The sequence below is a fragment of the Pan paniscus genome, chromosome 3, assembly GCF_029289425.2.
Source record: "Pan paniscus chromosome 3, NHGRI_mPanPan1-v2.0_pri, whole genome shotgun sequence".
NCBI classification, from domain to species: Eukaryota; Metazoa; Chordata; class Mammalia; order Primates; family Hominidae; genus Pan; species Pan paniscus.
Window position 1 is genome coordinate 53,752,089 of NC_073252.2, and position 15,359 is coordinate 53,767,447.

Below are 15,359 nucleotides of genomic sequence, written 5' to 3' on the forward strand. Positions count from 1 at the left end.
ATTTTGTTATTCTAACTGTTTATCAACATTTTCAGCAATGTCTTCAATGATCAGAAATCAAGAAAAGAGGATACAGAAAGTAAAAGACCAGGAAAAAATGTTACTAAAATGACTCGTTGCTTGCCTATTCTTTACAGAGGAATGAGGCCCAATTAATTGTGGTGTTACTTGTAATTAGTGCCCTGTGTACTTTTTCTTTTTATGTGAAAATTTAATAAAAGATACCCTGTCTTGTAAACTCTATTTTGAAATAAACTATTCTTGAATCCCTCACAGTAAAACTTCAAATATCTACTAGCTAGTATTCATACATTGTAACAATTAATACCTATAAACTATTCATACATAATAAGGTATAATTACCTTATAAGGTGATTAATTATAAGATATAATTTGTGCTTATTCTAATATATTGGAATAATTGTGGTTTTTTATTGTTACTGGTCCCAAGACAATAGAATCTATTTTATTTTATTTTATTCTACTTAAATTTTAATTTAATTTAAATGTTTTATTCAATCTAATTTAGCTTCAAAAAAAATCTGGGGGAAGAACTACTTTCACATGAAAGTGAAAGATGTGGTGTAATACCAAGGACAGAGGACAAATTTCAGCATACTAACAGGGACTCATTTTGTGACTATGAACTCACTGTTCTGTCAATATCATTGAGGGTAATCAGATAACCTAACATCAGGGCCCCCAGTCAAAACTTTTACAAAAGTTTCCCTTTTTTGCATATTAATAATAGTAAAGAAAGAAAATGATTTTGTTACTCTTTAGCAAGTTGGTAACTTCTAGATTATATCTATTCAGTCTGCTTTAATTAAATTTTAATAAATTAGGGGGGTTTATATGTGAACTAAATAAAATGAGAGAAGAACAAATACAAAAATGTATCAGTTGTGTCAAAACATCAGGGACAATGTGGCAGATGGCTAGCTGTCCAAAATGAATCTTATGTTCCTGTTGTATAACCTGGAATTGTCACTGAGAAACAGCTGCCCAGCAAGAGTCTCTATTTCCCAATCCTGCCTCCCCTTGTATATGGGTGTGGCCTGAGGGTTCTCATTAACAGAATGTGGACAGAGCAATATGTGGCACTTTCAGGTCAAAGTGTTAACATGCATGGGTGTTCTTCCTAACTTTATTTTCCTCTCCATGGGCTGGATGCAGAGGACATGAGGGTTATTATAGGGGATGGCAGAGCCACAGGGCAGAAGGGAGTCTGGGTAACTGAATCTCTGCAAGGAGGGGAGCTGCCCTCCTGCCAGGAAGACTCACTGCTGACAGTTACATGAGCAAGAAATCGGCCTCTGGTGCTGCAGCCTTCTTAAATGGATGGTGTCTATTACAGCAGCTAGCAGCAGCCCTAACCTATGCAGACAACAAATGGAGTAGGGCATGCATGCTCTCACCAGAAGATCCTCATGCTTCTGCTCTCAAGGACAATGTTAGAACTGTAAGCACATCCAATTTTAAGTGAATTTTTAAAATATAAAGTGTAATATTTCTCTCTTAGATCAGTTGGCTTTACTGAAAGATTAATTTTAATTTTACCAGGTAGTGATAAAATAGCCAGTAATAGAATTCTAGAGAGACTTTTACTTAAATTGTTTTACCTTTAATTTTCCTCATGGGCATGTTTGGGCATTCCATGCAGTAATGGTGAATGCCTTCTGCAGAGCTTACTGGTACAATATAAAATTCATTATGAAGTCTGTAAACAGTACACATGAATTTAACATAAAAGTGCTATGAGCCAAAAACTGTCAAACATAGTTCTTTTAAGCACTTTCTAATGCTATTTTCAGTTGGGTTTATTCTTTTCAGCAAAGACCATCTGTTTAAAAGGATTAAACATTATTTCACTGATAGATGTTAAACTTATTAAAAGTTATTTTAACATGTAAGAATTCATTTTCAAGTACAGGCGTGCTGAATTTCCCTCCAGTCAAAGGTGAACTTTGAGAATAAATATTGTCAACTTTTTCTCCAAAGGGAGGAGAAAAACAGAATCTTCATGTCTTCTGTACCTTTTGATGTTTGCTTTTCTGTATATGTCTCTTATTAGTGGAGGAAAATATTTGTATTTTATTTTACATCTAGGCTATTGTGATACTAAAATTTAGACAAATAATTCAGACATCAAATGAAGATATTAAAATTCAGGTTTTATTATTTGTTCAGTTATAATAATTTAAAGTTAATATTTGCTGTATTCTCAGAGCAAAGATGTATTTCTGTACCACTGTCCTGTATAAATTTGTTACCCAAGATAGTGACTGGTATGAAAGGAGAGGGAAGAGGGTGACAGATGGAAACGATTGCTGTAGGACAGTCCATCTGTCCAGATGCGGTGGGGGAGGGGAGAAGAAGTGGGAGAGAGATGGTCCTACAGATGCTCTCATGGGTAAATGATGGGTGCGTCCCTCCCTGCAGTCGGGCTGTGCCTGTACTTCACAGTCCTCTAAGAGGTGTCATTCAGGCCACCTCACTCAGCCTATGCCCAACCCCACTCACGTTCCCTTTCCTTATGGGCTGCCCCCACAACTGACTTCCATGATGATTGGTTCTCATTAGGCCCCTTGTTTCTACACCAGCCTTAGATCATTAAGACAAAGACGTACTTGCTACCCTCATAGCACATAACAACGCCTGGCAGATGAAAATCAAATAAAAAGCATTAGGCAGTCTTAGAGCATTATCTTGTATCCTTACTAATCACATCCAGACCAGATATTTTCTAATCACAGTTTCATATCATGTTAACTTTTTAAGCATAAAATGTGTATGTAGTAAAAAGTGCTTTTCAAGCTGTACCAATAGGAAGTCAGCTATGTTTGAGTGAGGCTTATTTTACTACCATAGTTTAAAGATCACCTAAAGGCTCAAGCTTGAACCCTGGGCAGCTGGTTAATGTTTTTGCTCCATGACCACAGTTCACACCTGAAGCTTAGCCAAGTCACTCCCCAAGAGAATCAAGCCCTAAAGTAATAATGGATCAGCACAAGTCTGTCAATCAGTGCCACAGGGAAAAGAAGTTCACATTCACTGGAAGCATTATCTGTGTGTGTGTGCATATATATACACACATACACACATATATATTTCTGCACATTAGACATATATATTTCTGCACAGTAGACAAAATCCACTAGCAAATTTGAAACAATTCAGATGGCTGAATTTGGAGTCACACTGCCTTTATTTTATTCAGTGTGTTCCACAACCTCAGCCTCTTCCACATTGTTCTATAGCTTCTCCATTACTTTGCAAACTGAATCAGTGAATCCCCCACCATGCGTGAACCACTTTATCCTCATGGCCAGTTTCTAGGAATCTATTGCTGCATTCTTCCCAGCGGGTAACTCCCCCATTCTCTACCAACACAAACTTCCACTCCACCACTGTATCTGCAGGCAGGAAAATGGAATGAGACCAGAACCCATCCTTGTTATAGTGGAGTGGGATGTAAGTGTTCCATCTCCCAAGACATTCATGGTCTCCAGTTACTGCAATGAATTGCACATCAGTGCTTGTGACATAATGGACCTGGAACCTGACACTAACTTGCTGAGACCCTGCAGGCATCACTGCTACCCTTTCCATTTTCCCGTGCACTTGCTGACCTCTTGCTTCCACCAGAGTGCTTCTTCCATTGTCCATTCCCTGGTTTAGGTTTAACACTGGAGCCTTAAGACTGCCACCCACACCAACATCCCCCCAAGATGAGTGCCTAGACACCATTTCCCACTCCTCGTGATCAACCCGGTCCTGACTGTTCAAATGAGAGAGGCTCATTTCTTCTTTAGCTCTGTTCTTGAGCAGGTTGCTAGAAGGCAACTTCTCTGCAAAACATGTAGCTGCTTTAGCAGATATCTCTTGTCCTTTTTGGAATCCCCATTCTCCCATAGGAGATTCAAGGCTTTCATTTCTTGAAACTTCAGAGTAACTCCTAGAGTTACTGGTCTCAGAGGTAGCTGGAGCTTCTGTGTCTGGAAACTGTCCAGAAGGAACATGTTCTCTTGAATTGTCACAGACTTCCCTGGAAGGATTCTGCAATCTCCATGATGCTGCTTGCAGGTTACCAAGGTCTTTGGTCTTAGAAATCAAATGTCCATTGCTTTCTTGAAGATGCTCTAAGAAATCAAAGGAAAAATGTAATAGAGTCAGGTAGTTCATTTAAGAAAAAAGTCAGGCCGAGAAAATAGATTTAGTTACTGAAAGCTTTACTACTAATCAATCTGCAATTCACAAAGTCCCCCTCTATTAAAATCAGGTACTACTTAATTAACCAGTATGCTCCCAACACTGTGCTCTAAGAATACACATGTATATCTGACAACAAAAGGGACATCCAGGGGTATCAGTGTGCCAGCACAAGTGTAAATGAAGTGGTAAGCTGTAGAGGCAGACGTGTAACCCCCCCATGGTCCCCAGTCTCCACAATCCAGGCCATACTGGCATGCAGCCAAGTTAAGTTGCTTGGCTCCTATCATCAAAGAATGTTGTCCAGGCTGTGGGGCAAAGGGCTGCGTGGCTACGTTACAAACCAGAAGAGTACACTTGTTCTCCCAGGGGAGGCGTGCAGGGCAGGGATTGGCTCTCGCGGACCTGCGGGCAGATCAGCAGGAGCCGTCACCTTGGGGAGATACGGAGAACAGTAGTGCTTCCCTGGGCAGGAGTGGAGGGAGAATTGGGGGACGGGGCTGGTTTCTCCTTGCTAATCCCATATGCATTAGGAACCTCCTCAACAAAACGGTGTTTTGTATCCCCTTCCATTGTAAGCACTTTTTTAAAAATGTTCTTAAAAATACAAAATCCAAGTCCTCTAAAAATGCAGTTTCCTTCTTGGCCATGCCATTGGTAGTCCAAATAGCTCCCTACAAGATTGAAATCTCCAAATCATACATACAATCAGCACAGCTGTGGTTTTATGTGGTGTGGGGGTGGTGGTGGTATGGGGACAACAGTCTTGTTTCATTTTATCCCTTTTTTTTTTTTTTTTTTTTTTTTTTGAGATGGAGTCTCGCTCTGTCACCCAGGCTGGAGTGAGTGCAGTGGTACGATCTCTGTTCACTGCAACCTCTGTCTCCCGGGTTCAAGCGATTCTCCTGCTTTAGCCTCCCAAGTAGCTAGGACTACCGGCGCCTGCTACCACGCCCAGCTAATTTTTGTATTTTTAGTAGAGACAGGGTTTCACCATATTGGCCAGGCTGGTCTCGAACTCCTGACCTTGTGATTTGCCCGCCTCGGTGATGGTGGGAGTTGGAAGTGAGAATGAACAAATATTATTCTGGATTCCCAACTTTTCAACCTAAAGCATGAGATTGGTCTTCAGAAAAAAGATAAGTGAACTGTCTAGGCATCCCTGACCAATCACAGTAAAGGCACACGGGCAGATTTTCATATGGCTGCACATGAACACCACTGGGCTAAAAATAAAGTTCACAGATGTCATTTTCACCATTAGGCTTCTGTCCAGGCATGGGCAGCTTGCCAAGGGAGGGCACTGGACGATAAGCTTTTCTGCCAGTGTTCGCTCTCTGCTTAGCAAACGGTCCCTAAAATACAGAAATTTAAACCCAGATGTCAATTCTACTCATCAGGGTTGGGTCCCCTATTTAGGTAGTCCCTTCCTAGGGATGACTATCCGGCCCTATTCTGGGGCAGCGTGGGGGGGGACTGCCGACAGTGCTGAAAGGGGTGACCAAGGCACAGCCCCAGGGCCTCAGCCACAGCCTTCATGGCCAGAGTCCAACCTGAACTTTGCCTTCCTAAAGAAGCGTCCAGATAGCAGGAGGCGCCCGCAGTTCGGGTGTTCCCAAACCCAGCTCTTCATGGGCTGTGCGATGGGAGGATGTCAGACTACCCGGATTGGGACTTAGAAAATGTCCCTGCTTGGGCAGAGATCGAAGAGGCTTGTAGGATCCCCTAAACCTAAGCCCCCTTTCCAAAGGGCAGGAAGGGGCGCCGCCACTGCAGCCGCCCGCACTGCACCAAGCGCCGCCAAGTGGAGGAGCTCATCCCCGCCGGAGGGGCAGGACCAAGTCCTCAGGCGCGGGCGCTGAGGGACTCGGCAAGGGCGCGGCCCTTGGAGGACCACACAAGAAACCTGCCTGCGCGTACCAACCAGCCTGGGAAACCGAGGGGCGTGGGGATGGCCCAGTCCCCTTAGGAGAGCCCGTCCGCAGGAATGGGCCCCTAGGAAAGCTCCAGGTGGGTTTGTCTCTTTGCTCCCTTCCTCGATGAACTTCAAAGCTCTGGCAGATGTGCCCTGGAGTCACGGGGGGAAGAATACCTGGTTTGGTGACCAGCTCCTGCCCGGAAGGTCCAGGGCTCAGTCCGCTGCTGCCACTCTGATGGCCTCCCGGAATCGCAGCTCCCCCAAGAGGGGCGTCTTTCTCCTGCTCCGCATCCCCGTCCTTCCCGGTGTCGCCAGGGCCACCCCGCAGCAGCCAAACGAAAAGTGCTCCGGCCAGACCCCCTCCAACCAGCAGGGCGGACCAGACGGCGCCCATGGCTGAGAGGCCGCGGCCGCAGGAGACTACAGGGACTGGGACCGGGGCTCAGGTCACGCACACAGAGCCACACCTACCCCGCCCGCTCCAGCCTTTTACGGTTTCTGCGCCGGGCACTCCGGCGGAGCCCGGCCCTGCGCGACCAGTACTCAACTTTCCCAGCCCCGCCCCGCTCCCCGCCCCTGGGCTGCAGCCCCGGGCTCCCTCCCGGGGAAGACTCCAGCGCTCTTCTGTCCCTACACTTTCTGTTCCCGGCCTTGCCAGTTGCCAGCGGCCGGGGGCGCAGGGGTCGGCGTTCCACGTGTGTCCCGCGTGAAGAACCCAAGTGCGCACAACTGCCCCACGCAGCCGGGACCTGCCCCACCGCCCTTCCTTCTTCCGCCTGCTGCCCGCGAGGCCCAGCCCTGCCTCGGCCCGCACCGGGCACCTCGGCGCCTCCTCCCCAGGGAAGCTCAGCAGCAACGCGGTCAGCTAGAGGCCGAGAGCTTCCTGGAACTTAGAGGTGGGAGAGGCCGCGGGCGTCGGTGACGCGCGGGCTGGAGCGCGGGCTAGAGCGGTGGCGCGTTCGGGTGGGATGGGTGGCCCGGAGGACGGCGGGCGCGGTGCGGGGAAACTGGGAGCCCTAGTGGAAGCTCCGCTCCGCCGCCAGCTCAGCGCGCTTAGCCTCCCCAAGCCTCCGCCTCCTCGCCTGTAAAATGAAAGGACTGGACTGAGGACCATCCATCTAAAGATGCCAGTCAGCTCAACCACATCCGGTCTCGTCCTCTTTGGCCGTGTATGGCTGCTGCGAAATGCGCGCCCATCTGTATGAACTGGATGTTGTCCATGGACGAGCTCCTACAGATAAGTTTGTTAATAAAAACAGCAGCTCTTTATTAAGCACTGTCTGTATTCCGGATGTTTTAAGTGTGTATTTAATTTAATCCTCACAAGACAACAACCCTGTGCTGTGTTATATATATTTCTTTGTAAATCATTTCCTCTGCTGATCTGATGACTTTGCACAACAGCTTCAAGCTGATGGTCCCCACGTCTATGTCTGCAGCTCACACCTTTCCCTTGGACTCCGACATTCAACTGCTAAAGGCCACAGATGCCAAACACCTGCCTTGGAGTAATTGCTATAATTGCTCTCTCTGGTAGGGCAAATTATCTAATGTGCCCCTTGCTCCGAATGGACAGTAGCCCTTAACGGGGTGCAAGGTTCTGCCAGTGGGGTTACTGGAAGGCTGATGCACGCCTTGATGCAGGCCACAACTTCTGTAATCATAAGAGAGGAGGTAGAGGAGAGGTGAGGGCGAAGACTGCCTACTGGGCATCTCCTCGTGGATGTCTAATAGACATCTCAAACCCAACTCATCCAGACCTGAACTCCCCACCTAACTCCCCAAACCTACTACTCTCCCCACCTTCCCCATCTCAGGAAGTGGCAACCACATCCTTCCCATTGCTGCAAAACAAAACACAGCAAGCTCCCACAGGCCACTTTCAAACCACCAGTCAGCATGATCCTGTTAAAACACCCCAGTTCTCTGCTCAAGACCCTCCAGTTGCTCCAGATCACACGGAAGAACCTTTAAGACCCTACAGGATCTGTTCCCCATGACCACTGTGCACTCGTCTCCATCTTGCCACCTTCAGCCACACTGGCTTCCTTGCCTAGAGTCATCCTTCCTGCAGACATCCTCTCTCTCTCACCCCCTTTAGGTCTTGGCACAAGTGTCATCTGCATCCCCACTGGCCCCTCCCCTGCCCAGCCCTTCCTTGACAATCCCAGTTTTAATTACAATCCTACTCCCGATATCCTTCCCCTGCTCCATCGTTCTCATTAGCACTTAGGGCGTCATTTCTAATACACTCTATAATCTGTGTGTCTGTGGTTTAATTTCTCTTTCCTCCCTTCAGAGTGTAAATGACAGCAGGGATGATTGTCCTTTGTTCTCTGCTGAATTCTTAGCACCTGTAACCTTTCCGGAGTGAGCGCTTAGAAGTACAGGTTGAATGAATGAATTAAAAGCCCCAGGTAATTTCACCCTAGAGCATTATTGGCATTTTTCTTACGTAGATTCCATATGCATTTTTAGCCCATGTGGATATTACCTTTCCTTGAAATTCATTTTATGTATAATAAAAAGTAACCGTAAAGCTATATTTTTAAGAGAATGAATGTCACTGTATAAAATAAGATTCTTTCAGCCTGGGCAGCATAGCAAAACCCTGTCTCTATGGAAAAATACAAAAATGAGCTGGGCAAGGCAGTGGCGCCTATAGTCCCAGCTACTCAGGAGGCTGAGGATCACTTAAGCCTGGGAGGTGGAGGCTGCAGTGAGCCATGATCATGCCACTGCACTCCAGCCTGGGTGACAGAGGGAGACTGTCTCAAAAAATCTGATAAAAATAAAAGATCCCTTGCATGCACGGTTCACATAGGGTTTGTGCTCCTATGAGAGTCTAATGCCGCTACTGATCTGATAGGAGGTGCAGCTCAGGCAGTAATGTTCACTTGCCCACCACTCACCTCCTACTGTGCAGCCTGCTTCCTAACAGGCCTCAGACCAAGGTCTGGGGACTCCTGTCTAAGGGATAAAAATCCCAGAGAATCTGTAAAATCCTTCAGATGTAAGCCCCACTATTCACTTATAATACCTAAAAGGCTCTTAATATTTATTGTTGTCATAAATGTCCATTCATTTATTTAAAATAATACCAAAAATTATTTTCTCAACCCATCAGAATTATTTTTACATTGTATCGTATTGATCATGCAACATTTTTTTTAATTTACTTTTTTCTTTGGGAATCCCAAGAAGCTAATGCAACATTTTTAAAGAACATTATTTGGCCTTCCTTTTGGCTTTTCCAAACTTAAGTGCTGGCTCATTAATTTCTGTGTTGCTGCTCTTTTAAAAAATGCTCCAATCATAGTCATATGTTTATATTAAAGGTTCATAGCCACATATCCTAAAAACATTCTTGCCGCACTGATGATACCCGTGCTTATCGCTATACACTTGCAAAACAATCATGTTTGCGTCCATATAGAAAACTGTGAGTGCCTAGGAAGATAGTGTTGTCAGGGAGCAAAAAAGGCAAGAACGTTTGTGCGGACAAAGGAGGATGATGATGAGTTCTGCTGGGACGTGTTAAATTGGAGGCACGAGCAGGAAGTTGGAACTCGGTTTCTTTAGTTTAAGAAGAGGATCAAGGCTGGAGATGTTGGAAATTCTGCATAGAGATGTGGTAATTAAATCCATAGTAAAGATTAATGTTATAAAGAGAAATGAAGGATGGATGAGCCCTTGGCACAATTGCAAGAAGAAAGATTGGGAAGTTGCCTCCATGTTGCTATTTATATTGCAATTCTGTCTTGAGATTATATTTTATGGGCCATAATGTAGAACCCGTTTTCTAATTGATATTATTCTATTTAATAAAGTATGAATAGATATAGATGGATATTTTAAAGTTTATTTTATTATATATTTTTTCCTTTAAACTTATGCAAGAAAAGATTGCTCAATCCTGGCTTAGAGGGATGAGGACAGAACAATGAAAAGCAACTCTGTTTGCAAAGTCAAAGAGACTAAAGACTGTGGGAAGGAAGAGCCAGAGAAGAAGGAGAACCAAAATCAGATAAGAAAAGCAGTTCAAGAAGGTGGCGGGGAGAGGGAATGGAGGCATTGCTCTGCAGAACTGAAGTTGATAGAGAACTGAAGGGAAAATGGTTGCATTTGGCACATAAGAGGCCATCAGTAGCTCTGGAGTGTTTGTGGGGGTGGAAGTTGGATTTCAGAATGCTAAGATATAAATGTTGTAAAAGGATAAGAAGTCCAGCATTGAGTTATCTCTCTCTTGAGAAATGTGGAGGCAATAGGTTGGAGAGAAATTGAAGGGTTGCTTAAGAATAGAACAGGATACCCAGCACTTTGGGAGGCCGAGGTGGGAGGATCTCTTGAGGACAGGAGTTCGAGACCAACCTGGGCAACAGAGGGAGACCCCCCCCCCGCCGCCTTCCACCAACCCCCAAAAAAAAAAAAAGAAAAAGAAAAGAAATAGACCAGGACTCAGGGCAGTTCCTATAAACCAAGAGAGATTTAAGCACGATTGGGTGCAGGAAAGAGCCAGTGAAGACTGAGCTTGAAGACATGAGAAGCAGAGGAAATATTTTTTCATTGGACTTTCATAAGGCACAAGAGGGAGATGGGTCAGGAATGCCAGTGGAAGAATTGGCCTTCAATGAAGGAAAGAGAGGAGAAGGGCATGAAAAAAAGAAAAGAATGAAAATAAGGGACATTTTGTGCCACAAAGGAAGTAGTCAATGAGGTTATCAGCTGAGTGGGAGAAAGAAAATCCGGCTGGAGTTTTAAGAAAAGCAGAGAAAGTAGATAATGACCACTGGGAGAAGACATGGCCAGTAGAAAAGCTGTCTCTGCATAGTCCTGTTGCCTCTCCACAGTGGGGTATAATAAGAAAGAGATTTGGTCTTGTCCTTTTGTTGCTGGCACAGAGAGCGAAGAACCCTTGGGATTTGTTATTCCTAATGGGATCCTTTCGATCACACCAGGTTTTCTCTCATGGTATCAGTATTTTTGAGGTTTGTCTCATCCCCAGTTTAGATCCTAAATCCCTTGCTGGTCACAGCTTGGACATCTTTCTATTCCCTGGAATGTCAAGGCTACCATCTAATAGGCCTTCTTTTTATTGTTTTTGTTTATTGAATAACTAAAATATGCAGGCACCAGGCTAAGTGCTTTATAAAGATTATCTCATCCTTATAAATGGAATGCTTGGAGGGAAGTAATCTGGTCAAGGTCATACAGTTAATGAGTGACTGAGCTAGGATTTGAACCCGGTGTTCTGACCCCCAGGACCTGCTCTGAAACCCTAGCTACACTGAAGTCTGATGATTCTTAAACTATGTTCAAATTTCAAAGCATAGATTTTAGAAGTGAGTGTGCAAATTTGGATGTGTTATACTAGAGAACCCTTATGGGAGTGTTTCAGTGTTTGTGGTGACTCTCAGACTTGTTCTTGATCTGTAATAACTCTGCAACCCCTCTCTCCATGAGGGAATGCACTTATCACCCTCAGCACCTGTCCATTGCTGTCAGACCTCTGGCTCCTGGGGAGCCACATAACATTAACCACAAGTACAACCTCTCTGCAAAGCAGTCACATTGGAGCTGCCCAGTTTCAGGTTTCACAGAGACATTTTCTAACTGAAACTGTTTGCAAACCTCTGACTCATCTTAGTTCCAGAATAGACTCAAGGCTGACATCAGTCATGCTAAGTCATTAAAACTTTAGAAAAGGGAGATCTGTGTTAGACAACTAGCTCACTATCTTACAGAAAAATAAAGCTGGATTACTACTTTGTACCACATAAATGCTGAACTCCAGATGAAATAAAGTCCTAAATGTAAATGGTAAAACTATGAATAGAACAAAATCCAGGAAACTGGCAATGTGACATTGCCTAACATAGGAGGCCAAAAACATTTTGACTTCATTAAAATGATGCTATCTGGTCAATGAAGGGTGCCATAAACAGTTACCAGATACAGCCAAACTGGGGGAAGATATTTGTGTTGTCTAAAACTGACATGAGATTAATACCTAGCTCTACAATGAACTCTTACAAATTGGCAAGAAAAAGACGCAAGATCCAATATAAAAATGGACGAGGGACGCTCTTTCCTCAGTGCCCAGAACAATGACTGGAACATAATAGGCACAATAATTTTTGGCTGAATAAAATTAGACACAAAAAATGCTTAAACTCATTGATAGTCAGACAAATGCAAATTAAAACAATGATATGCCATTTTACATCCATCAGAGAGACAAATATTAGAAAGAAGTTGTGTGGTGCTGCTGTTGGGAGAGCCAACAGGTACAAACACTCTGGAAGAGTGTTGTGAAGCTAAGTATGCACATAGCCAATGGCTGTGCAATCCCACTCCTCAACACGTAGGCCCAGGGAAAAATGTGCACAAGACTATAAGGGACATACAGTGTTACTTGGGCCAACGGCAAGTTCAAGACCCCTGGCTGTTCATCATAGGGTAATAACTAAATAAAATGCGATAGATGCCTATGAAATACTATGCAGTAGTTAGAACAATGAACAAGATCTACACATAACGTAATTAAATCTTAAATACATAACGGTGACTAGAAAGGCAAGAAACAATGACTTACAGTACAATAATATTTATGCAAGTTGAAAATACATAAACACTCAAAATAGCACTACTGAGGCTTCAAAGATACATGCATATTTAGGGACAATTCTTAACACATTAAAGGAAGTGGCTTTGGTGGGCAAAAGCACAGGAATAGGAGTTGGGATAAAAGGAGAATGAATAAATAAATAAAGAGGTCCAGGGTGGGGTCTGGATTCTGCTTTCCTAACAAGCTGCCAGTTGATACTGGTCTGTTGGCCTCACTGTAAGTAGCAAGGAGACTAAGGAGTAAGGTGAACTCAAACCTTGCAGGCTTAAAGAGGAAGTGAGGAAGAATGGAGGGAAATATGAGGGAGGAAGGAAGAGGAGAACAGGCAAGTTTTGAAGGGTGGAGTCAGGGAGAGTCCAGGGCAGGGGCAGCGGGCCCGGCACACAGAAAAGGGAAGAGCCCATGGGTGCCATTGGCAATCTCTGCTTCCTCCAGTCAGACCTGCCGGACCACGCCATGCACTCCAGCTCCTCACACCATTAGATACAATTCAAATAATTGTAATCATGAGTGAAAGACTCCCAATTCCCACCAGGTGCACACTGTTACTAGAGAGAATATAAGCCAAATTTCTCCTCAGAGAGATCCTCCCCAACCAAAGTTGGCCCTCGCCCTCACTTCTGCAGGCTTGCCCTCTGCTATTCTCCATCCCTGCACCCCATTAATTGCCCTTGTCACTCTCCATATTATCTTCTTTGATTAAAGGTGTGTTTCCCTCACTGGATTGTAAGCTCACAAGGGCAGGGAATTTATAGGTTTCTCCCAGTGACCTATAGGGTGCCTAGTGTCCTACACGGTAGAGGCTCAAAATATGTATTTATTGAGTGAATGAATAAATGAATATCAAGAATGGTCAAGCACTAGCATGTACCACCAAAATATAGGATGTAAATGTCCAAGAGATTTTTTTAAAAGCATTGACAGTTATCTTCTTGGGAGAGAATGAGGTAGATTAGACCAGGACAGATCTAGCAAAACCACCATGAGGGCAAAGTTTGGGGTGTCCCTTTATCTCGTTTCTTGTCTTCTTCCTCTTTTTGGTATTATTCTTTTTTTTTTTTTTTTTTGTAAGACAGAGTCTCACTCTGTTGCCCACACTGGAGTGTGGTTGGCACAATCTCGGCTCACTGCAACCTCCGCCTTCTGGGTTCAAGTGATTCTCCTGCTTCAGCCTCCTGAGTAGCTGGGATTACAGGCATGTGCCACCACGCCTGGCTAATTTTTGTATTTTTAGTAGAGACGGGGTTTCACCATGTTGGTCAGGCTTGTCTCGAACTCCTGACCTTGTGACCCGCCCGCCTCAGCTTCCCAAAGTGCTGGGATTACAGGTGTGAGCCACTGCACCTGGCCTCAGTATTATTCTTTAACTGCTTTCTGATTCCACCCATCCACCCAACCATGGAACTGTAAATATTGTTATCTGTGAACATTTGTCAAAAAGAAAGTTGATGTGTCACCAGTATCTTACAGTGAACTTGTTTGATATTTTAAAATCAGTTTAGAGGGAGGACAAACTAAAATAATGCATTTTTTATTGATATGTCATATTTGTACATTTTTATGGGGTACAGGTGGTATTTGTTACATGCACAGAATGTGTAATGATCAAGTCAGGGTATTTAGAATATCCGTCATTCTATGTGTTGGGAACATTTCAAGTCCTCTCTTCTAGGTATTTTGAAATATATAGTACTTTGCTACTCTGGTGTCAAATATTACAATTAATTCCTTCTATCTAACTGTCTGTATTAACCAACCAACTTCTCTCTTTATTCCTCCCCCACCCCCTACACACCCTTCCCTGCCTCTGGTAACTATCATTTGGCCCTCTACCTCCACGAGGTCAACTTTTTTAGCTCCCGGATATGAATGAGAACATGCAATATTTGTCTTCCTGTGCTTGGCTTATTTCACGTAATATAATATCCTCCAGTTTCATCTATGTTGTTGCAAATGACAAGATTTCATTCTATAGCCAACTTAGATTTCATTATGTATTTGTAAACTATTCATCCAACAAGGGACAAATATCCAAAATATACAAGTAACTCAACAGCAAAAGAACTAATAATCCCATTAAAAAGTGGGCAAATAATGCATTTCTAATGTAAGAATTTTATACCCTGCACACCTACCTTGGAGGGTGATGGGGGAAAGCAGGGCTTCCCCACCTCTTCTAACCAGAATGTGTAATACTGCCTATTCTGCCCACAGTGAAAGCAGGCCCTGTGAGCACACCATTGCTCATGCCCCAGGAGAAAATTGGGCTAAGTCACAAAGAAATGCAATAGACCAAAGTCATTTTTTAAATGTTCATTTTTAAAAATGTTCACCAATGATAAAAATAAATTCAAATATAAACAATATATTTTAATAGGGAAAAAATTCAACCTTTTTGGAGGCAACTTAACACTCTATATCCAAAAACCTTAAAGAACAAGACAGAATAAACAACTATGTGAGTGCATGTGTGTGTGTGTGTGTGTGTGTGTGTGTGTGTGTGTGTGTGTGTGTAGCTGCATGTATATATATCCTTTGACATAGCAATTCAACTTCTGGGAATTTTGGGTGAGTAGAGGCCAGAGGTGATACTAAATATTC

The 15,359-nt window shown here is 43.9% G+C and overlaps 2 protein-coding genes across 22 annotated transcripts in view; one reads left to right on the forward strand and one right to left on the reverse strand.

Annotated features, from left to right (window-relative positions):
• The window catches only part of CCDC158 (coiled-coil domain containing 158), a 110,904-nt gene extending 108,629 nt beyond the window's left edge, over window positions 1-2,275 (forward strand). For 13 of the 21 annotated variants that reach the window (XM_055111388.2, XM_055111385.2, XM_055111386.2 and 10 more), the window contains one exon: window positions 36-2,275. In XM_055111388.2, the coding sequence (XP_054967363.2) occupies window positions 36-112 (77 nt within the window). In that variant the 3' untranslated portion in view covers window positions 113-2,275. The remainder of the gene's footprint in view (window positions 1-35) is intronic. The other 8 variants (XM_055111389.2, XM_055111394.2, XM_055111393.2 and 5 more) reach the window with 1 other exon arrangement.
• On the reverse strand, window positions 2,154-14,492 carry STBD1 (starch binding domain 1). Its single transcript, XM_003832290.6, has 2 exons — window positions 6,305-14,492; window positions 2,154-4,142 (listed from the first exon to the last, which is right to left on the reverse strand). Exons 1-2 carry the CDS (start codon window positions 6,522-6,524, stop codon window positions 3,286-3,288), a joined length of 1,077 nt encoding a protein of 358 aa, XP_003832338.1. The 5' UTR covers window positions 6,525-14,492; the 3' UTR covers window positions 2,154-3,285.
• Between the last annotated feature and the right edge of the window lie 867 nt (window positions 14,493-15,359).

Excerpts from the sequence above, each read along its gene's own strand:
- STBD1 (XM_003832290.6), bottom strand. The coding sequence starts at position 6,524 with ATGGGCGCCGTCTGGTCCGCCCTGCTGGTTGGAGGGGGTCTGGCCGGA. Across the intron at positions 4,143-6,304 it reads GGAGCTGGTCACCAAACCAG|AGCATCTTCAAGAAAGCAAT; the intron begins GTATTCTTCCCC and ends TTGATTTCTTAG.